General features: G+C 51.2%; 1 protein-coding gene across 2 annotated transcripts in view; it reads left to right on the top strand.

The window, feature by feature from the left end:
- Nucleotides 1–213: 213 nt before the first annotated feature.
- The window catches only part of LOC309884344 (rho GTPase-activating protein 39-like), a 50198-nt gene continuing 32656 nt past the window's right edge, over nucleotides 214–17755 (top strand). The window contains exon 1 of one of the 2 annotated variants that reach the window (XM_082773215.1): nucleotides 214–336. In XM_082773215.1, the coding sequence (XP_082629341.1) occupies nucleotides 326–336 (11 nt within the window). In that variant the 5' untranslated portion in view covers nucleotides 214–325. Of the gene's footprint in view, nucleotides 337–1757; nucleotides 1833–17755 lie in introns of those variants that run through there. The other variant, XM_082773216.1, reaches the window with a different exon arrangement.

Here is a 17755-nt window from a genome sequence, read left to right as displayed (position 1 = left end):
CGGGTTAATTGCGGAGCTTCGTTTTGAAGCACAACCGGGGGCGGCGGGTCCCGTAGCTCATTGGCACCAGCCGGCTCCCCAAACCCTCGCCGAGCCGAGCCGGGCCGGGCCGCGGAGCGCCCTCAGCCGCCGCCAGGGGCTCCCCTCGGCCCGCGGGCCCCGCACCGCCCCGCCCGGCCCGGCCCGGCCCGGTTGGGTCCCGCAGCCCCCAGCAGAGGGACCCGGGGAGCGGCCGGGGGTCCGGGCGGGGCGAGGCGCGGGCTCGGGTTTCACGCCCTGCCCCGTGCGGGCAGAGCCGGGCGGTGCTGGCGCGGCCGCGGGGGCCATGGCGGAGAGGTGAGTGCGGCGGCGGCGGCTCCACCTGTTGAGGGACGGGGCCGCGAGGGACCCCGGCCGGGAGCCGGGAGCAGCAGCGGGCGAGGCCGGGAGGAGCCGGGCACCGGGATCCCGCCGGGAGACGGGCGGGCCCCGGAATCACGGCTCGGGCCCGGCCGCCGGCTCCGGGCGCGTTCCGTGGCTCTTGAGGACCGACCGCGGCTTGGCTCGGCGGGGAGCTCCCGGTGGGGGCAGCACCTGGAGGCCGGGCGCTGCCGAGCCGGCGGCCCCGCTCGGTGCCAGCCCCCGCCTGAAGTCCGGCTCCTTGGGGAGGACGGTGTGGGGCTGGGCAGACGCACTGCCTTCCCCAGCAGCTGGTGCCGGTTGCTTTTTGCACCGATCTGCCGAAATTTTTCGTCTTCCTAGCTGAAAAGCTCGGAGCGATTTCACCTCCCTGGGAGCTCGGCTCTCCCCCGGGGCACCGGCGTTCGGCTGGCTCCTCGCGTTCCCTTTGTCTGGGGGAGAGAAGGGAGAGCTGTGCTGGCCTCCTGCCCGGTGGCCTGGTGACGGTGCGAGGTGTTTGGGAGGATTTGTGTTTCTCTGGAGTTTGGAAGCTTTTTCTGCCCCTTTCCTGCCCCCTCAAGTGGAATGCGGCTGGAGTTAGTCCGCAAGAAGGAGCATCTGGGGAAGGAAGTGCGCGTCCCTGGGAGAGAGGGGAAGCAGGACGGCAGAATTTATCCAGAGCAAAACGATAAGCGCGGCGCCAAGCCCTGTGCTCGCCAGCAGCAGCGGCAACTCCTCAGTGCTGCTGTGTCTGCGCGCTGGTGACAGCGAAGGGCAGCAAGGTTGCAGGCTGCTCGCTTTGGGGCATAAACCTGACAAAGCTGCGCAGATTTGGGAGCATCCTTGCACCAGCTGGCACAGAAGAGCACCGGGTTTCTCGTGCTGCATTTTCCTTTCCTGAGCAGCCTTTTCTCGCTGTCCTTTTGGTGCTTTTCGAGTTTGTTTTTTTACCAGTTTGATGAGGTAGCTCTTTCCTATCGGTTGGATCAAGGCTATGTGGAGCGATGCTGAGATCGCAGCGGATTATAGGAATGCAGATTTTGAAGCCAGGTTTTTGGTTGGATAGTTCACATGCCTTCAGTATTCACAACAGGTTTGCTTAGCTGAAACAGATGTCCTGGCCTTAGCTGGAAGCACATAAGCTGGAGGGAAATCCAAGTGTGCTGGCCTGGTGCATTTTTTAACCAAGAGAAATTTATGGCCCTCCTTGTGATGTAAAAGGCTGCTTTCAGCCACTGGATCTGCAGCTGAAAACCTTGCATAAGACTTGCACATTTAATGTGCCAGCCACAGTGCAGAATCAGGTTCGCTTAATGCTGCCCTACTTCAGGGAAATGGGAAGTGAATGCATCCCATTCATCTCATTTACCTGATCACCAGAAAAATGTAACTCTGTGCTCTGGTGCAAAGGTGAAAAGGAGAGACTGAGATTCCTGTGGTGAACAGCTGAGTGGGTAAGAAAATCTTGCAAATTTCAGTGTACTTGTGTCTGAGCTTTAAGGCATCTTTTAATCTGTCCCGATGTTCCTCTGGGTTCACCTTTATAGGGCTATGGCAAACTGGTAAAGTTTTGTTCACTGGGAAGCAGTTTTTTTCCCCCTCTAGAGCCATGGAGAAGGAGCTAATAGCACCATTGAGGGACTGTGGGAAGGACTGTAAGATTTGAATCAGCTCTAATGGAATTGCTTCTGTAATTAAAGATAAGGAAGCATAAACTGCTCTAGGATTCTGTCTCTTTGACCCATGAGGCTTTTTTTTTTTTTTTTCTTTTTCCCCCCAGCAGAGCAGTTTAATAAATATTCATGTTCATGAGCCATTCCTTTGAAGTCACAAAAGGATTCATCATATATGTATTTGATAGGTAAACGTGTTAGTAAGAATGCTGCTTGGGTGCTGTTTTATTTATGGATAAGCAAACTTTTCAGTTTGGAGTTGTCATTTTATTAGCATGTTTTTGGCTGTTTGAATTAAACAACCTTGGGAAGCGAGTGGGGGGAGATGCTGCAGCCTGTGCCAGGGGTGCTGGGGATTACTGAAGCCTGTGAGGTGGGGAGAGGGGTTATGTTTGGGCGGTACTGGGTGCACTGGTTTAGTGGGAAGCCTGCTGGTCTGGCTGCCCTTTTAATCTGAGTAATGCAAAATAAAAAGGATTCCTGTGCTTTATGTTCTGATTACAATGGCACTGAAAATAAGACTTAAGTTTGTTGTTGAATCTTCATGTCCTGAGTAATGAGTTTGTTGCAGATAATTAATTCAGACTCGGGTTTTAATAAGTCTTTGACTACTAGACTAGTTTCTGTGTGACCCGTTTTCCCCCCCCTCCCCCGGAGCTTTAATTTATGAGTGAGTGAAAGCGTCCGCGGTTCATCAGCCTGCCCCGAAGCTGCTGGCTGACTCCCTGTGTCTGCGCTCAGTTGTGGCTTTGCGGTAATGGGCTCTTCTGGTTTTGCTGGTGCATCTGAACCTCCTGCTGGTGCTCAGCACAGGTCCCTGTGCACATCCTCTGACTGGGTCCGTGCTCCCTGCTCTGCTTTATCCTGGTTTTAACTGCCTTACATAAGGCCGTGGATAAATAAATGTCTTCTCTGTAGCGAGCTGTGACTGCAGGAGAAGCTTTGACTCCCCGATGCTTATCCCACTCTCATCTGCTGGATGAGCCTATTCCTGGCTGAGCATTATGGTGTCTCATTTAGCATGAAATGAGCCAGCTTTTAAAGGTCTCTGTTTGCTTCTCAGAGGTCAGGCACCCGTGGAGATAAGTGCAGGTGTGGGAGGTTATCAGCAGTCTGACCTCTGCCCCATTGAATGCGCAGCAGGAGCGGTTGGTGAGAGTGTTGATGCGATTTACCTGGGATGAGATGGTTTAGGGGGGGAAAGGCTGGCTGGCTCCCAGTGGAACCAGGAGTGTGTTTTTAGTTCTTCTTAGTTCTTTTAGTTCTGCTGGCAGCCTGAGGAGGTGGAAGCGGGGATAAGCTGTGCAGGACAAGGTGGTTGTCTTATCCACCGAGACTGCTGTATACTTTTAAAGCGGTTCTTAGCAGCAGCCTTGGAGCTAGCTCCAGAAGTGGATCTGTGCCTGTAGCTCATGTGTGACTACGCAGATGAAGCCTGGTCTTTGGGAAGCATCTTCAGACACACCAGATTCTTCTGATGGAAACTAATCAGAAGTTCAAAGGAAAGAAGCAGCGTTTCCTCCTTCTCTGTGGTCTCCTTTCCTAATGCCTCCATTCCTGTTGTACTACCCAAATGGCTTCTTGGGTGGATGATGCAATTAGGACGAGATGCTAGCAAGCTTTCATCAAATAAATACGTCAGAATTTGAAATGTTCCATTTAGGTTCCATCAATCCTTTCCAGGTAGAGTGCAATTATTTGTGACTTGCTGTGACATGCATATGTGCGTGTTTCTTTAAAAAGCCCTCCAGGCAGTTTGCATAGTTAGTGAAGTACCTCTTGTTTGTAATAAAAATAAATTCCAGAGCAGACATTGGGATTTGGCTTTAGCTGGATACCTAGAGGGTTTCTGAGCTTTGCCATCATGATTTACATATTGGATGTTAATTCCTCTCTTTGTCCAGGTGAGCAGAAAGGCAGTTCACTTGTAGGAAATGGCTTTAATGATCATGCAATTTAATGATCATGCATACCTGTAGTTTTTAGTAGCTCAGGCATGAATGTCTGCTGAAGCAAGCTTTCTGATATATGTATATATTTTGCACACATTTCCTGGGAAGAGCAGTCTTCTGCTTTGTGCAACTTCTTAAAACAGTTAATACATTCCCACCTCTCCAAAAGTTCACTTAAACAGCAGGCATGAGGTCCATCTGGCTCATACATCTGGAGCTAGACGTTGTAGGTCAAGAGAATTTTTTTTTCCTTGGTGTTTTTCCTGCAGTTGGTCATTTTCCCTCATGGGAAAATGGAAAAAAATACCATTATTTGGGATATATTCTCTCATCCTAATTACTGTTTGAAGTGCTTGAGGTTACTGATATAAGGAATAAGAGAGTTTTATTTTTCCAGTTGAATATTGACCAGCAGATTCCAGTGTAGCTGGTAACAGTCTCCCAGGTACTCTCCCAAGCCTTTTTCATTGTGTCTTGTCAGCTGGCATTTTTTTTTGCTTATGCAATACACAGAACCAAAAGAGGTTTGGGAAGCTTTTAATGACGATGCTGAAGATCCAGCTCCCTTGTTGGTGACGAGGCACGGAGCTGGTCAGGACAGGGCAGTCCTGCACAGGGTGCTGGTCCGGCTGGCGTGGCCATGCAAGGAGTTGGGTTTGTCTGGCGTCTGGTCGGGAGAAGGGACTGGCATTAGATGATCACAGACCTTGACATGCTCAGCTTTGGAAAATGCCTGAAAAATCTTGAGGGTTGGCAGGGGAGAAATGCTGGAATAAATGAAGCATTGAGAATTGTAAGATTCTTTTTTCAGGTGTTTTCTTCTTGTTGGACTTAAGGTCTTGAATTAAATGTATGGAATTAAGCCTTGTATGAAATCTTACTGTGGACTTTGTGCTGTGGAGCACTGGAGAATTTCTAAAATAGAGGTCTAAATAAAATAACTCACTGGCATCTTTGTCAGGCACTGGAGGCAAATAGAAGGCTGATTCTGCACAGAGGATCCCCGAGCCAAGCTCTTGCTGTACTTTGCCTTCCTTGAAGGAAAGTGCCCTGACGTGAGATGAATCAATGACCACAGCGAGCACCCGTGCTCCCCGTACGTGCTGTTCCAGCCGGGAGCCGAGCGGTCCTGGGCCCCTCTACACCAACCTTTTGCTTAGCCACAGGGTTTATGATCTACCAAGATCAAACAAACCAAGGGCGGAGCTGGGGGGAACTCAAACCTGCGCTGGACTCCTTTTGTGTAACTTGGCAGATGTGGGACGCTGCCATAAGGTACTTTGTTTTGGCAGATGAGGCTGTTTCCTACCTGGGCAAACAAGGTTGCTGCTTTCTGGCTGGAAACCCACTTCAGGAGCAGAAAAGATTCAGTGTAGTGGGATTTTGTGTTGTCTTGGAGATTATGAGTTGTTGGTCTGGGGCCAATTGCACTGTAGCAAGGGTAACTTCTTTTTCTGTAGGTCTTTTTTTTCCTGTTTGGTTTTGTTTCCATGTGTGTGTTTGTTTGTTTTCCCACCCCACTGAAAAATGACTTACTCTCCATCACCAGCAATACGAGGAGAAGCCCAATGCTGTTTGCATTGGGGACAAGCTCAACAAATCCACGTTTTTTTGAATCAGGCATTACCAGGTGTTGCATGTGGCTTTTCATGGATAGCAGCAGCCAGGGCTCCCTTTAAGAGAAGGATGGGTTGTTGTGAAATACATTCAGTAACGAAATGAAGCCAAAGACATGTTTAAACAGCAATTCACCTTCCAGCTTTTAGTTTCCATACGTTTGGTTTGTCATAAAGCTGTAAATGACGTATTTGGTCCTCTTCAGGTCCAACAGCTGCTTTCTCCTGGTAGATACCATGGTTATTGGGTTGTCCTTTGATAGCTACAATAATCCATCTGTGCATCAGCCACGTTTGCTCCCTAGCTATAATAGATCTCATTCTTTGCTCCCTAGCTCCAATAACTAGATCTGGGATTTATTTTTTAATAGCCTCTCCATTGCTGTAAGCTATGGTGACCAGAGAAGCTCCAAGTGTTCTGTGAATTCTTGGTGATGAATCAACAGTAAGAGAAGCAAGGGGATGCAAGGGTGCCGAGCCTGGAGTTAGCTGGGTTAGCTGGGTGCGTGTCCAGCATGAGGAGTGCTCAATGCATGCCTAAGGGTAGGTGCTGAGTATGTCGTGATGTGGTGGCGTGTTCTCTTAGCATTTTGTACTGCCCTAACACAATAGAGCATCTTGCTGTGATGTTTGGGGAGCACTGGTGTCCTTGTGCTGGGGACGCATGGGGGAGCAGTGAGGGGAGATGGGGTTAAAGTTGCTGTTGAAGCCAGAGCTGAGAGCTCTTCTCTGCATGTCGTGATGCGATCATCCCGGTCCCTCTCCTGAGGTCAGTCAGGCCAACGTTGTGAGACCGAGGTGACTTCGGGTACCTTGTGGGAACCTTGGCCTCGGATGGCCAAACTGCTGGAATAGCACCGCTGTGGGGCAAAGCTACCTTTGGCAGGGTCTCTTCTTGGGGTTGCTGTCGTTGCTGAAGGGAGCAGGGCCGGAGGAGTGCAGCAAAGGGGGAGAAATGTGGCTTTGGTCTCTCTGGCTCCCATATCTCCTACGTGGGCCCACCATGAGCAGCCTCTCGGGGTGCAGTGCAGTCTGTCAGCACTGCCTGCAATGGCTGAGCTTGTGAACTGGTGATGTTCTCCCTGCTGTGCTTGTGTGCTTGAACTTTATTTGGTCTTGGAGGGATGACATCACTAGCTTTTGTCTCTGTTTGGATAAGGAAAAGCTTCTTCTCAGCTGTGTGAGCTGTTTGTAGGGGGAGGAGAAGAATTTGCAATGGCAGGAGCTTTTGGTAACCCTGTGTGGCTGGTGCAGGGCGAGCTTGCTGCAGGGCCAGTGGGAGACTTTTTCCTTCTCTGAAACATAATGTGAAGACCAAAAATGGTTGAGAGCTCAGTGACTGTCAAGTATCACAGTGCAAGAGCCTGGGGTTCAACTCAGAGCGTGAAAGTGGGTCATATTCAGCGTTGGAAGCACTTGTCCCTGCCTGCCCTGGAAGACTTTGGCAGTGTGCTGAGCTGTTGTGGTTCTGGGTTTCCTCCTGCTCTGGAGGTGCTCTGGGGGAAAGCACAGTTTCCTATCTGAGCACATCTCTTCATACCACATACATCTTGTACTCTGGGGGCTGAAATAAAATACCCCCACAGCTAGTGGCACTGCGTCCTTCCCTTGCTCCAGTGCTGCTGGTGCCTGCTCAGGGCAGAACCTGGGCCCCAGAAATGGCAGCCATCCCCTTGGAGGGGGCAGGGGAGGGCATGCATTTAACTCAGACCTCTGCTATTTGCAGTAGGAGACATTTCTTCATGTCTGTGGGATGGGCAGCGCGTGGGTTCACGAGCATTGTGGCAGGTGTGCTGAGGCCTTCGCTGGGGCAGCCAGCGCTGGGCTTCCCCCCCTCAGCTCTGCACCTGCTGAACTGTGACAGGAGGTGCCAAGAGGAGCAACGAGCAGCTGGGAAATGCAGACCCCCACTTATTCATTCTTAGGCAAAGAATAAATACATTGATCGGTGCAAAAATTGATGGGTGGCTTTTAAATTCAAACCTGTTGCTGCCTAAAGCTGCTCTGCAGCCTGTTGGCAGCCGGGCTGGCCCCTTATCTCCCACAGGGCCCTGGCAGGAACACCATGGGCCTCGGCCTTGTCTGCGGCTCTGTGTGTGCAGCGATGCCAGGAGTGAGGGAAGGGCTGGGCTGGGGCTGCTCCATGGCATGGCCCAGCTTTAAGACTCACTTTGGGCATCTGGAAACTGGGGACGTGCAGGTGCTGTTGAAAATTCAGTACATCCGTGTCCAGGAGCAGACAGCGTGACTCCAAGCCTGTGGATGTGATGGGCAGCATTAGTAAAATGAATGAGACTTGTGTCTACCGTACCTCAGAGCTGGCATTTACCCCTGAGCCTGCTAAAAAGGGGCTTCCTGTTGTTTCAGCCTTTTAAGAGCCCTGATATTTGCTTGCCTTGTGTGGCTGTCCCGCTGATAAGGAGAAGCTGATAGGAGCGGAGGTGGTATGGAAGTTATTTGGTGATGACATTGGCAGCGCAGAAGAAATGGATACTTCCACCGAGAAAAGGTCAAAGACTTTTTTTTTCCTTTGACAGAAAGACAGAAAATAAAAGTAAATTGGCAGGGGAAGGAAGGCTGATGGAGTGAGAAGGATGTTGGTCAATCTAGAAGACAAAAAGGAAGGTGTATTTTCCAGCATATTACATGTAAAAACAAAATAAGGCAGGCCAAAATATGACTTTTGAAGAATAAACTTAGTGATTCACATTTGTTCAAATGCATCAGAAACCTTTTGGAGAGGTCACAGCAGCAGCTCATGGGAGGCACAGAAGATTTTCTGCATCCATCGCAGAAATCTAAACCATTTTTTGGTGATCTTGACTCCTGTGGAGGAGCTTTGTAGTTTTGCAGCGTTGCAAACTAGAAACTCGCTGTAAAAGAGCTGTCTGAGAAGTTGTCTCATCTTGAATGTCAATAGAAATAGCTCTAAAGCAAACAGAGGAACTGATAAGAAACTATAAGGAATAGTTATCATTCACTCGAGTGCTGTGGGATCTTAAATATAAAATTGTTGGGATGCTTTTGTGCGTGTGCTGTTGCTTAAGTGCCCTTGGTATTGCAGATATTGATGCTGGCAGATTTGATGGCAGTTCTTGAAAGGAGTGGACCTTGGAGAAATCTGGGAGGTGGGCATCAGGCGGCTCAACGTCTGCCCAGGTGACTGCCAGAGGAGGGCTGCAGGGGATCCCAGGGACCCCCGAGCACTGTGCCTGGGTGATAAGGAACAAGTCACTGAAGGCAGGGCTGAGTGCAGCCTGTTGGGATAGGGTTAGAAGGGCTCCTGCCTCATGGACCTGCTGGAGCCTGGGTCACAGGACCGGTCAGGACCAGTACCCAAATACATAAAGTGTATTTGGGTTTTCAGACAGACTTTGACACAGTTACACACCAAAGGTTTGTAAGAATCTAAGCTGATATGGAGGAAAGGTCCTACTACAGACCCAGCGTTGGTTAAAGCACAGGATGCAAAGGGTGGGGCTTCATGGTCATTCTTCAGCATGGGTGAGAGCCAACAGAGGGCCCTAGGGACTGGGGCTGGTTTTCATCCCATTAGTGTGACCTTGGGTATGGAGGGGGGCAGTGAAACCCCCAGGTTTGCAGAGGGCCCTAAATTCCTTCAGATTGGTTGAGTACCTCACCAAAGGTGAGGAAACACAGAAGGACTTTGTGGAACTGTGTGGACAATTATGTGGCGGATGAACTTCAGTGCAGCCAAATGTGAGGTGACTGTGAGGAAAAGTGGTGTGTGATGCGCCTGCGTGATGCCGAACCTGGAAGAGGTGCTTTTAGCTCAGAGCATCCCAGAGCTGCGCTGGGCACTTCTCTGCGATCATCAGCAGAGCTGATGAATGTTGGTCTCCATCCGCAGGGGAGATGATAACAAACCAGGGGCGTCTTTCCGACCCTCTGTAACACCTCGGTGCCCCCGTATCTTGGGGGTTGCATGCTGGAGAGGCTGTAGAGGAAGATGACTGAAATGACTGAAGGACAGAGTGCTGCCTTATGAAAAGAAGGGCTCCTGGGTTTGAATCGGAGAAGGTGAGGGGCCTCAGATGGTCAAGGTATGCAAAATCTTGAAGGCAATGCTTACACTGGATTTCTATCTACCAAGCCTTGCAGCACTGGAACCAGAGGTGCTTGGTGAAACTTACAGGAGAGATTGGTTTCTGAATTCGTTGCCCCAGGAAGCTGTGGAGGAAAAAGGCACCAGCAAGTTCAAAAAGGATTTGGGTGAGCAACAGGTCTGAGCCAGATGCTGGAGAGATCAGCCAGGGAGGCACCCTTAGTATCCATAACACCAGTGTGGATTCTGGGGGCATAAAGAAAGAAATGGAGAGAGGGTGAGACGGGGTTGATGTGCTCTGCTGCTATCCTGGTTGTAGGCAGGATGGGTGGATAGCTGGTCTCACCCAGGGCACGTTTCTTACATTCTTGAATGGTTCCAGGAAACAACATCAAGTAGGAACGTAGATGTGATATGCCGGGGAAGAGGCAGCTTGGCTTTGTATACCAAAATTCCAGCCCCGTGAATTCATCAGCACTTGGAAGGCATTCATGAGCACACGGTGAGGGTGATCCAGTGGAACGGTCTGGTGAGGCTTTCCAAAAGGCTTCAGCGAGATCCTGCCCTCAGAATCTCCAAGAAATGTCCCTCATGGAACATGTGGATGAATTAAAGGTTAAAAGAGGTTGCAGAGATCAGGAGTAGGACGTCAGCTTCAACAATGGAGGGAAGTTGCTGGGAGCCTGGCTGGGATCTCCACTGCTCCGTGTTTGTTCATTACCTACAACGGGACAGGAGTGATGGGTGGGGAGAGCGTGCCATGGATCCCATGCACTGTGATGGGCTCTCAGCAAATGAGGCAAGGGATCTGCTGAGGTGTGAGATCCGGGTAACGCGTGGTGCTGTGGAAGTGCTGGAGGAAGGAAATAGGGTGTTGTGAGGAGCTGAGGGGGGAGCAGAGGACGCAGCAACGAAGGCATGGCACAGCTGCAGCTTGCTGTCCTGTGAAGGTTAAGCGTGTGCCAGGCTATCTCAGAAAAGTCCTTGCCCCAAGCTGCTGGGTACAGGAAACCCCCCCGCGTACTTTTTCACCCTGAATTTTTCTGCCTGTGGCCTTTGTACTGGAGGCAAATGGGCTGCTGAGGTGGGCAGGATGCAAAGAGATGTTGGATGTGCCCCAGTCCATGGGCTGCGTGGTAGGAGGAGGACAGAGGGAGCACTGCCGCCTCTGACACTTCTTGTGGCAGTTTGCTGAATTTGCCCCTTTTCTGCTGCTTTCCTTAACGCTGCTGAAAGTTTTGGACTGAGCACAGACTAATAAGTGCCTTTTTTTTGTGTGTGTGTGTGTGTGAGAAAACAAAAGGAGCTTGTTTTGGGCACCAAATGAAAAAGTAAATTGTTCTCACACCACCGTTCAGTTACCATGTATAGCAGTTACTGCAATGGTAACAGATATTTTCAAGATCCAGCCAAGATCTTCCAGGGCTGCAACATGACTTCTGATACTTGTGATGCTATTAATAACTATTTTCCCTCCTCATAGCCAGGAAGTTTCTTCTTCCTCATGTACCAAGTGTGAGGGATAAGCTCATTTTAAATCAATTGTGGGGAGAAGCGACACTGGGGATTTCCTGCGTTTTTTGTTGTTGTTGTGCAGATCCTGTATAGTGCTGCCAGCTTTGCAGCTACCTCCCGAGCTGAGCTGGACTGTGCCTATTGTGCTATTTAGAAGAAAGCCCAGTCGGATTTTTTTTCTCTCTTTTTTTCAAACCCGGACAAATAGATGACTTGTATTTACTCTTCCAGCTATGCACAGAAGCTTAAGTGTTTATTTCAGGCTAACTTAGTTCAGGGGAAAACCTGTGGCCAATTAAATGCGATCTGGGCCAGGCTCTGGTCTGCACTATTTCTTTCCCTATCTCCAGCCATGTAAGCAAGATGAACTGCACCATGCTGGTGGTTCAACAGTTCTTCTGAGTTTAACTTGGTTCAAAATCGCCACGTGCACACCCTCCTCTCCCCAGTTGCATGAGTTACCTGCCGGCATCTCCTGGAGCTGGAAGTGTGGCAGAGCCACCAGGGTCCCTTGGCACCTGATTAAGGAGCTGCAGCAGAAGTGGGACTTGGCCCTTTGCTTGTTCTGGGGGCTTCTGTCCTGCTGGGGCAGCCGTGGCGAGTGTGAGCAGAGTTGTGAGCCTGCTGCTGGCTCTGGTTCTGCCTGCGCACACATGAGCTTGCAGTGCAGCTGTCCCTTTTCAGCCCTGCAGAATTAATGAGATGTTTCGCTGGCCCAGCCTCTTCACCCCGCGAGAGCAGCAGTTTGGCTGTGGCTGTGAAAGTCTCCTTGCCCCCTTTCTTCACAAGCTGCAGAGCCAAGGGGAGCACTCAGCACTCCAGTTTACCCTATTTTGCGGAGCTCTCTGGTTCTGCAGTTTCTTCTGATGTCACTGCCTTTGATGTCCACCCTTCCCCAAACAGTGACATCCCCAGCTGCTGGATCGACAGCCTGCTGTTAAAACTGAGAGAAAAGTGCTTAGTATCAGGGAAAATGTGGAATCTTTTTATTTTACCAGCCCTCCTGGAGAAGATGAAGAAATGAGCATCGCTATGCAAAAGGTTGGTGAAATGCAAGAAGTAATTCAGTCTTGTCTGCAGGAAGCAACTACTTTTTTATTTTGTTTCCTCCCCTGCTGTTGTACCTTTTTCCCAGGAGGGCCTGTTGGAGGTGCTGCAGGGCTCTGCGCTCCCCCATCGAGGCAGCACATGATGTGGGAGCTCAGGCTGGGAGGTTGCAGCCTGCGCAGCCCAGATATTTTTTTCTGGACATCCACAAGAAACATCTGTGCACCTTTTGGGCTGGGGACTGACACGGGGCTGGTTTTCTGGCTTCTTGATGACTCTCAGGCAGATTAATCCCACCTTTGTTTCTGCAGCAGGGTGAGAGCAAATGCAGGTTTTGAGCTCGAACACTAATCAAACTTTGTTCAGACACGTGAGATTGCAGAGATGTTCAGTTTTTAAAAAGGCTGTGAATGCATTTTGCGGCAAGATTGAGTTATGCAGTCTTTGTTTCTCATTAAATCAAGCCTGATCTTGTCAGTGACAAAGTACCAGCACTATACATAAGTAGCATTTTTGTTTATTTGAAGTTCAAAGATGTTAATATAGCCAATGCTAGTCTTACTAGCACAGATGTGTAGTGCACAGCTCATGGGATGTGACTCCTACCTAGTGCGTGACGTTTTGGAGATGATCAGGAAAAGAGACCACATTCAGGGCAACACTTCCACATGCCTTTCCTTTTGGAGGAAGTTTCTTTTTTTTTTTTTTCATGGTTTATTACGTCAGAATTTAAAAACAATGGAAAAAAAAATCAAGCACAAGCTGGATTTTTTATCCCCAGCTACCAATTCACTCCTCAGTAGGTAAGCTTTTTCAGAGGTTGCTTTCATTCCCAGCATCTCTGCTCTGTCCTGACTGATGCACTTCCCTTGCAGCACTTTCTGTAGGCAAAACAAATGTATTGAAATCAATTTCTCATGGAAAGAGGTTTTCTGCTTATTGTTTTATGAAGCGTTTATGAACTCTGTGGCTGAGATTTTGGCTATCTATTTACCACTTCTCTTGCCTTGCCAGAGGAAATTAGTGTGCTTGGCCTGGGGAAAATGATGCTGACGCTGAAGCAGCTCCTCCACATGCAGCACTTCAGGGATGAGTTTCCTCATGGCTATGGGAGCAGAGGAGAGTTATTCATTTGCAGGCTCTGCATTTCCTGTTGCTTTTGACTTGCTGCCAAACTCCTCTGATGTCCCAGCACTGCAGTGGTTAACATGAGTCACGCTTAACAAGCTGGGACAGCCAAGCCTTTCAAAAGCTCCTCTCCATTTGTTCCTGCTTAGTTTTTTCAGCAGAGTCGGCAGAGACAGCTGCAGCTGGAGAGATTTGCTGAAGAATGAAGTGGCCTAAAAAAGTGGCGATGAAACACTGTTATCTTTGTTTTATGCTTTTAGCCACCAGTGTCTTGTGGGCTCTGCCAGCTGAGAAGTAACCTGGTCCCTCGCATACGGCGTCAGTGTTTTGCATGAGTTTTCAAGGGGCTCTGTGTTTCAGCTAATAAAGGACTGGCAGCCCTTTAAATGAAGAGACAGAGGGCTATTATTTTACTAATGCTGTGCGTTTAGGAATGTTGCTACTTCAGATATGTAGCCTTGCAAACTGCCGCTTGAAAGCCATATGGAAGGATGGTCTGCAGTCCAGCTGCTCGTCCGGAGTAAACAGCCAGGCACCCTTGTAACAGGGCTGCCTGTGCGTGGCCGTGGCTTGCAGGTGCCCCACCTTGTAATTAGACCTCTGCACCTTCTTTAGCAGAGCCGGAGCTGGGGTGGGTGTTTTATGGTCTGGCAGAATTATTTTAGGAAGATGTTGCAAAGGGCCCTTTCAGCCTTCATCACTGCCCACTCTATTTTGGCGTCTGCTTGGTCACAAGTTATGGGCTGAGGGTTTTCCATTTTCTGCTTTCATGGGTTTCTTTTTTAACCCTCCCTGTCTTCCCCAGCCTCTGCTAACCTATGGCATCCAGCAACCTTGGTCAGTGTTTTCACTTTGCTGCTGAGTGTTCCCCTGTGTAGCTCACAAGCGCTGCTGGACCTAGCACAAATGAGCCGCTGCCATGTGGCTGTTTGCTTGGCTCAGCCACGGCTGCTGTATGCTCTCTCTTCCCTGTAGTGAAGATGGTGCAAAAACTCCTGTTTTCTCCTTCTATATGGAAAACTGCATCATGGAGCTGCTTTTGCCTGCACCCGTGGCCATGGCAGCAGCTGTGGGATCCCTGTCTTCATGGCAGGGCTGGGAGGGATCCCTGGAATGGGCAACAGTGATACAGGGGACTGTAAAGAGTCAATCTCAGTCCTGAAGCAGCTGGACAGCAAGTTAGCTTCATCGGGACTTTTGTCAGTCATTCCTGGAGTGACAGAGAGGGCAGCAAGTGCTCCCATGTCCTTGAGATAGCAGAAATACCATGTGCGACATTACTGGGTCTGGCACAGGGACAGTGCTCAGCGCCGGCTGTTCTGCCAGGGCTGTTGCCCTTCAGCCTGTTGGCAGTCACAGCTCAGTGCCCCAGTCCCTGCCATGCGCAGTGGGGTTGGGAAACGTGAGGAAATGTAGCCCTGCTCGGGCTGATCTACCTCCATAAACACAGCGTGGTCAGCTTTTGAGTCGTTGACCGTGGTCTGAAGTGGTTGCCCCGTGTCTGGGGGTTAAGGTGGAGTGCAGGGACCCACCTCCTGCGGGTCCCTGCTCCATCCCTGCCTCTCACTGTGTGTCTGTCCCTTCGATAGATGGGGACAGCTCAGTCCTCGCCTGGAGAGCTGATGGCTGCAGGGTTGTGCCGCGTGCGTGTGGCCGCTGCTGCCCTCGGTGAGCCCACATGCCGGCAGGATGGTCGCATTTACGCTCACCGAGCCCAGCCTGTGGCAAATGTGCCTTCCTGAAGCTGGGGCTGAGCTCAGGGCTGAACAAGGAGGGCAGCATCCAGGAGGTGTTTCCCTGTTTAAATCCTATTTGGGGGGGATGATGGAGCCTGGCGGCAGGTTTGCCTGGATGAGGATGCGGTCACCACCAAAGCGCGGTAGCCGGTGCTGCTCCAAGGCCATCAGCAGGCCTGGCCATGTGTCCTGGGCTTGGTCCGTGTGTGATGCAGTGGGTGGGAGGACAGCACCAAGCTGCAGCAGGTCGTGGCACCCACATCCACCGGGCAGGGACCAGCCTGCCCCCGGCATCCCCTGCAGCTTCCTCCCCTCCAGTAGCCGGGGTTTGGATGGAGCCACGGAGCCATGCGGCACGTTTTGGATGGAGAGAGAGGGGATGAAAAGTGCCAGTACATTTTTCTGAAACTCATTCTCAAATACTCAGCCCTTAAAAGGAAAAACGTCTCTGCTGCAGCCCTTGCCGGGCTTAGGAGGTGCCGCGGTGTCTGGGGCAGAGCAGAGCTTTTGGAGGCCATTTAGCAATGGGGGATTTTGTCTGTGATCTGAAGCACAAAATGAAAACTCCCATCATGGTGGTGGGAGAGATGCAGAGGATGCCCCGGTAGCCCGAGGGCCAGACAGGTCAGTAGGGCATGTCCTGTAGCCCCAAAACCTAGTTCACTGCTCTGTAGGGGTTTGGGCTCTGCAAGGGACTTTGTGCCCCGGGACCAGCTATCACAGACACCCAGGATAGGTTTTCAGCTGGGCCCATTGACCCCAGCCAGCCTGGAGACCCTGTAAGAGCAGAGGGCAGCAGCGCCTGTACATTTTTGACACCGGATGCTTTTTGACCCTCTGCCCAGGCTGCAGCAGCCGCTGCTGGTCCCTGATCAGGATGGATTTGTTGTCTGGCCTTGTAGAGTGACTTGGCGTGGAGTCTGCTCTCCCCGGGGGATGGTTCACTTCTGTCCCCCTGTCTGCTTGTAGGGAGCCCAGGAGATCTTGGCTCCCGTGTGATGAGCTGCCCACTGCCCTCAGTAGATCACGGCTCTGGCAGCAGCCAGGTGGGAGCCTGCAGGGCTGGAGTGAGGGCTGGAGGGAAATCTGGGAACACCCACATGGTCATGGGGGGAGCTGGGGCTGGGGCTGGTGTAAGAAGCATCAAGGTCTGGGCAAGCAAGAGACTGACAAGTTTCTCATCTGCATTTCCAGCTTTGAAGACACCACCCAGAAGAAGGCTTGGGGCTTTTTTTTCTTTTCTTTTTAATTACAATCTCCAAAGTAAAGAGCTGCTTTGTGTACTAGGACCTTTTCCAGGCCAAACAGGCTCTCTGCGACCTCTAACCCACCCACATCAGGGTGCTGTGCTCTTTTCTCCCCTCTGTAACGTGCCGTTGGTGTAAGAGTGGCTCTGGCATGCTGGATTCTGCTTTCAGAAGGACGTTCTGCTCATGCGTGAGCTGAGCATCCGTGCTCGGGCTTTGAGCAATTGCAGCCATTTGTGCACTATTTTTACAGTCTGGTGTGTCTCCTGCTAAGCAGAGGTTGGTTGGTTTGCAAGATGCTTATTTTTGGAAGCAGGAGAGTCTTTTAGGAACAGGCTGACGTTATATTTATTTTAGTCCTTCTATAATTTCTGTTAGAAGGATGTGTGTGTGTTCAGAATAGGTTCAGAGATTATATATGAGGGAGGTGAGGGACAGGGTTGCTTTGGGTGTTTGTTTTTTTTTTTTTGTCCCCTAAGACATAAATTACAGCTTTTCTTGGCTTGGCTGTGAGTAAAGAATAAATTGACCGAGTCAGCTGGTGGAGCATTGCGGTGAGGTGCTGTCGTTGGAGACCTTGGAGGCTCTCTGCAGCTCCAGGGTGCAGATGAGTTTTACAGCCTTGTCCTGGCTTCAGCGTGTAGATCTGAGCGACTTGGATTCGCCCAGGGGTTGCACTTTCCTGCAGCGAGCGAGGTTTTTCTAAGCAGAGCCTGCCCGGCAGCGTGCTCGGGTGCTCCAGGTGGCTTCACCCATTGCAGAAGGCGAGGGGATGGGCGCGGGGCTGCTGCTGCTGGGAGCACCGTGCTGAGGCCGGCTGCTCTTCAGCACATGGGGCACCCGCAGGCAGCTTCTGGGGACTCCCTGGAGGTTGCAGGCACCACTTTGCTCCTTCTCCTGGGTCTTCGTCACATGCTGCACCAGCAGCAAACTGTGGTGATCTGAACTCCCTGGCTCCTGTGGCCAAACGGCTTCTGATGCTGCCACCAGAGCTGCGAGGCGCATCAAGCCCAGGCTGCAGTGAGCCGCCCTGGGTGCCCTGCGCCACGTTCCTGCCCCCATGGGCTCTGGCTGGCGTCCCAGCATGGGGTGGTGGGGTCATGCTGTGCCACACGCTTCTGATCTGCCTGCTCCTAGGGTTTTGCCACCACCTCCTGCTTCTCAGGGACTTCGGCAGCCCTGGCGTGGAGCTGCATTTCTTTGCACAAGGGCTGGGCTCGGCGCCTGCACTGAGTTGCGGCTGGTAGCAGCACCTCTTGCCTGCAGGGTGCAGGGTCATGCCCACGCTTCCCTTCGTGCCCATAAGCATCGTGGTGGCCCACATCCTCTGGAGTTCTTCAGTCAGTTGCTGACCAGGAGGGAGTCCTGTGTCCTGTGAGTGCAGCCATCATTCTGAG

Source organism: Aythya marila (genome assembly GCF_965140915.1).
Source record: "Aythya marila genome assembly, chromosome: 16".
NCBI lineage: Eukaryota > Metazoa > Chordata > Aves > Anseriformes > Anatidae > Aythya > Aythya marila.
The sequence above is the reverse complement of the archived record's forward strand: the minus strand, read 5'-3'. Positions and strand labels throughout refer to the sequence as shown.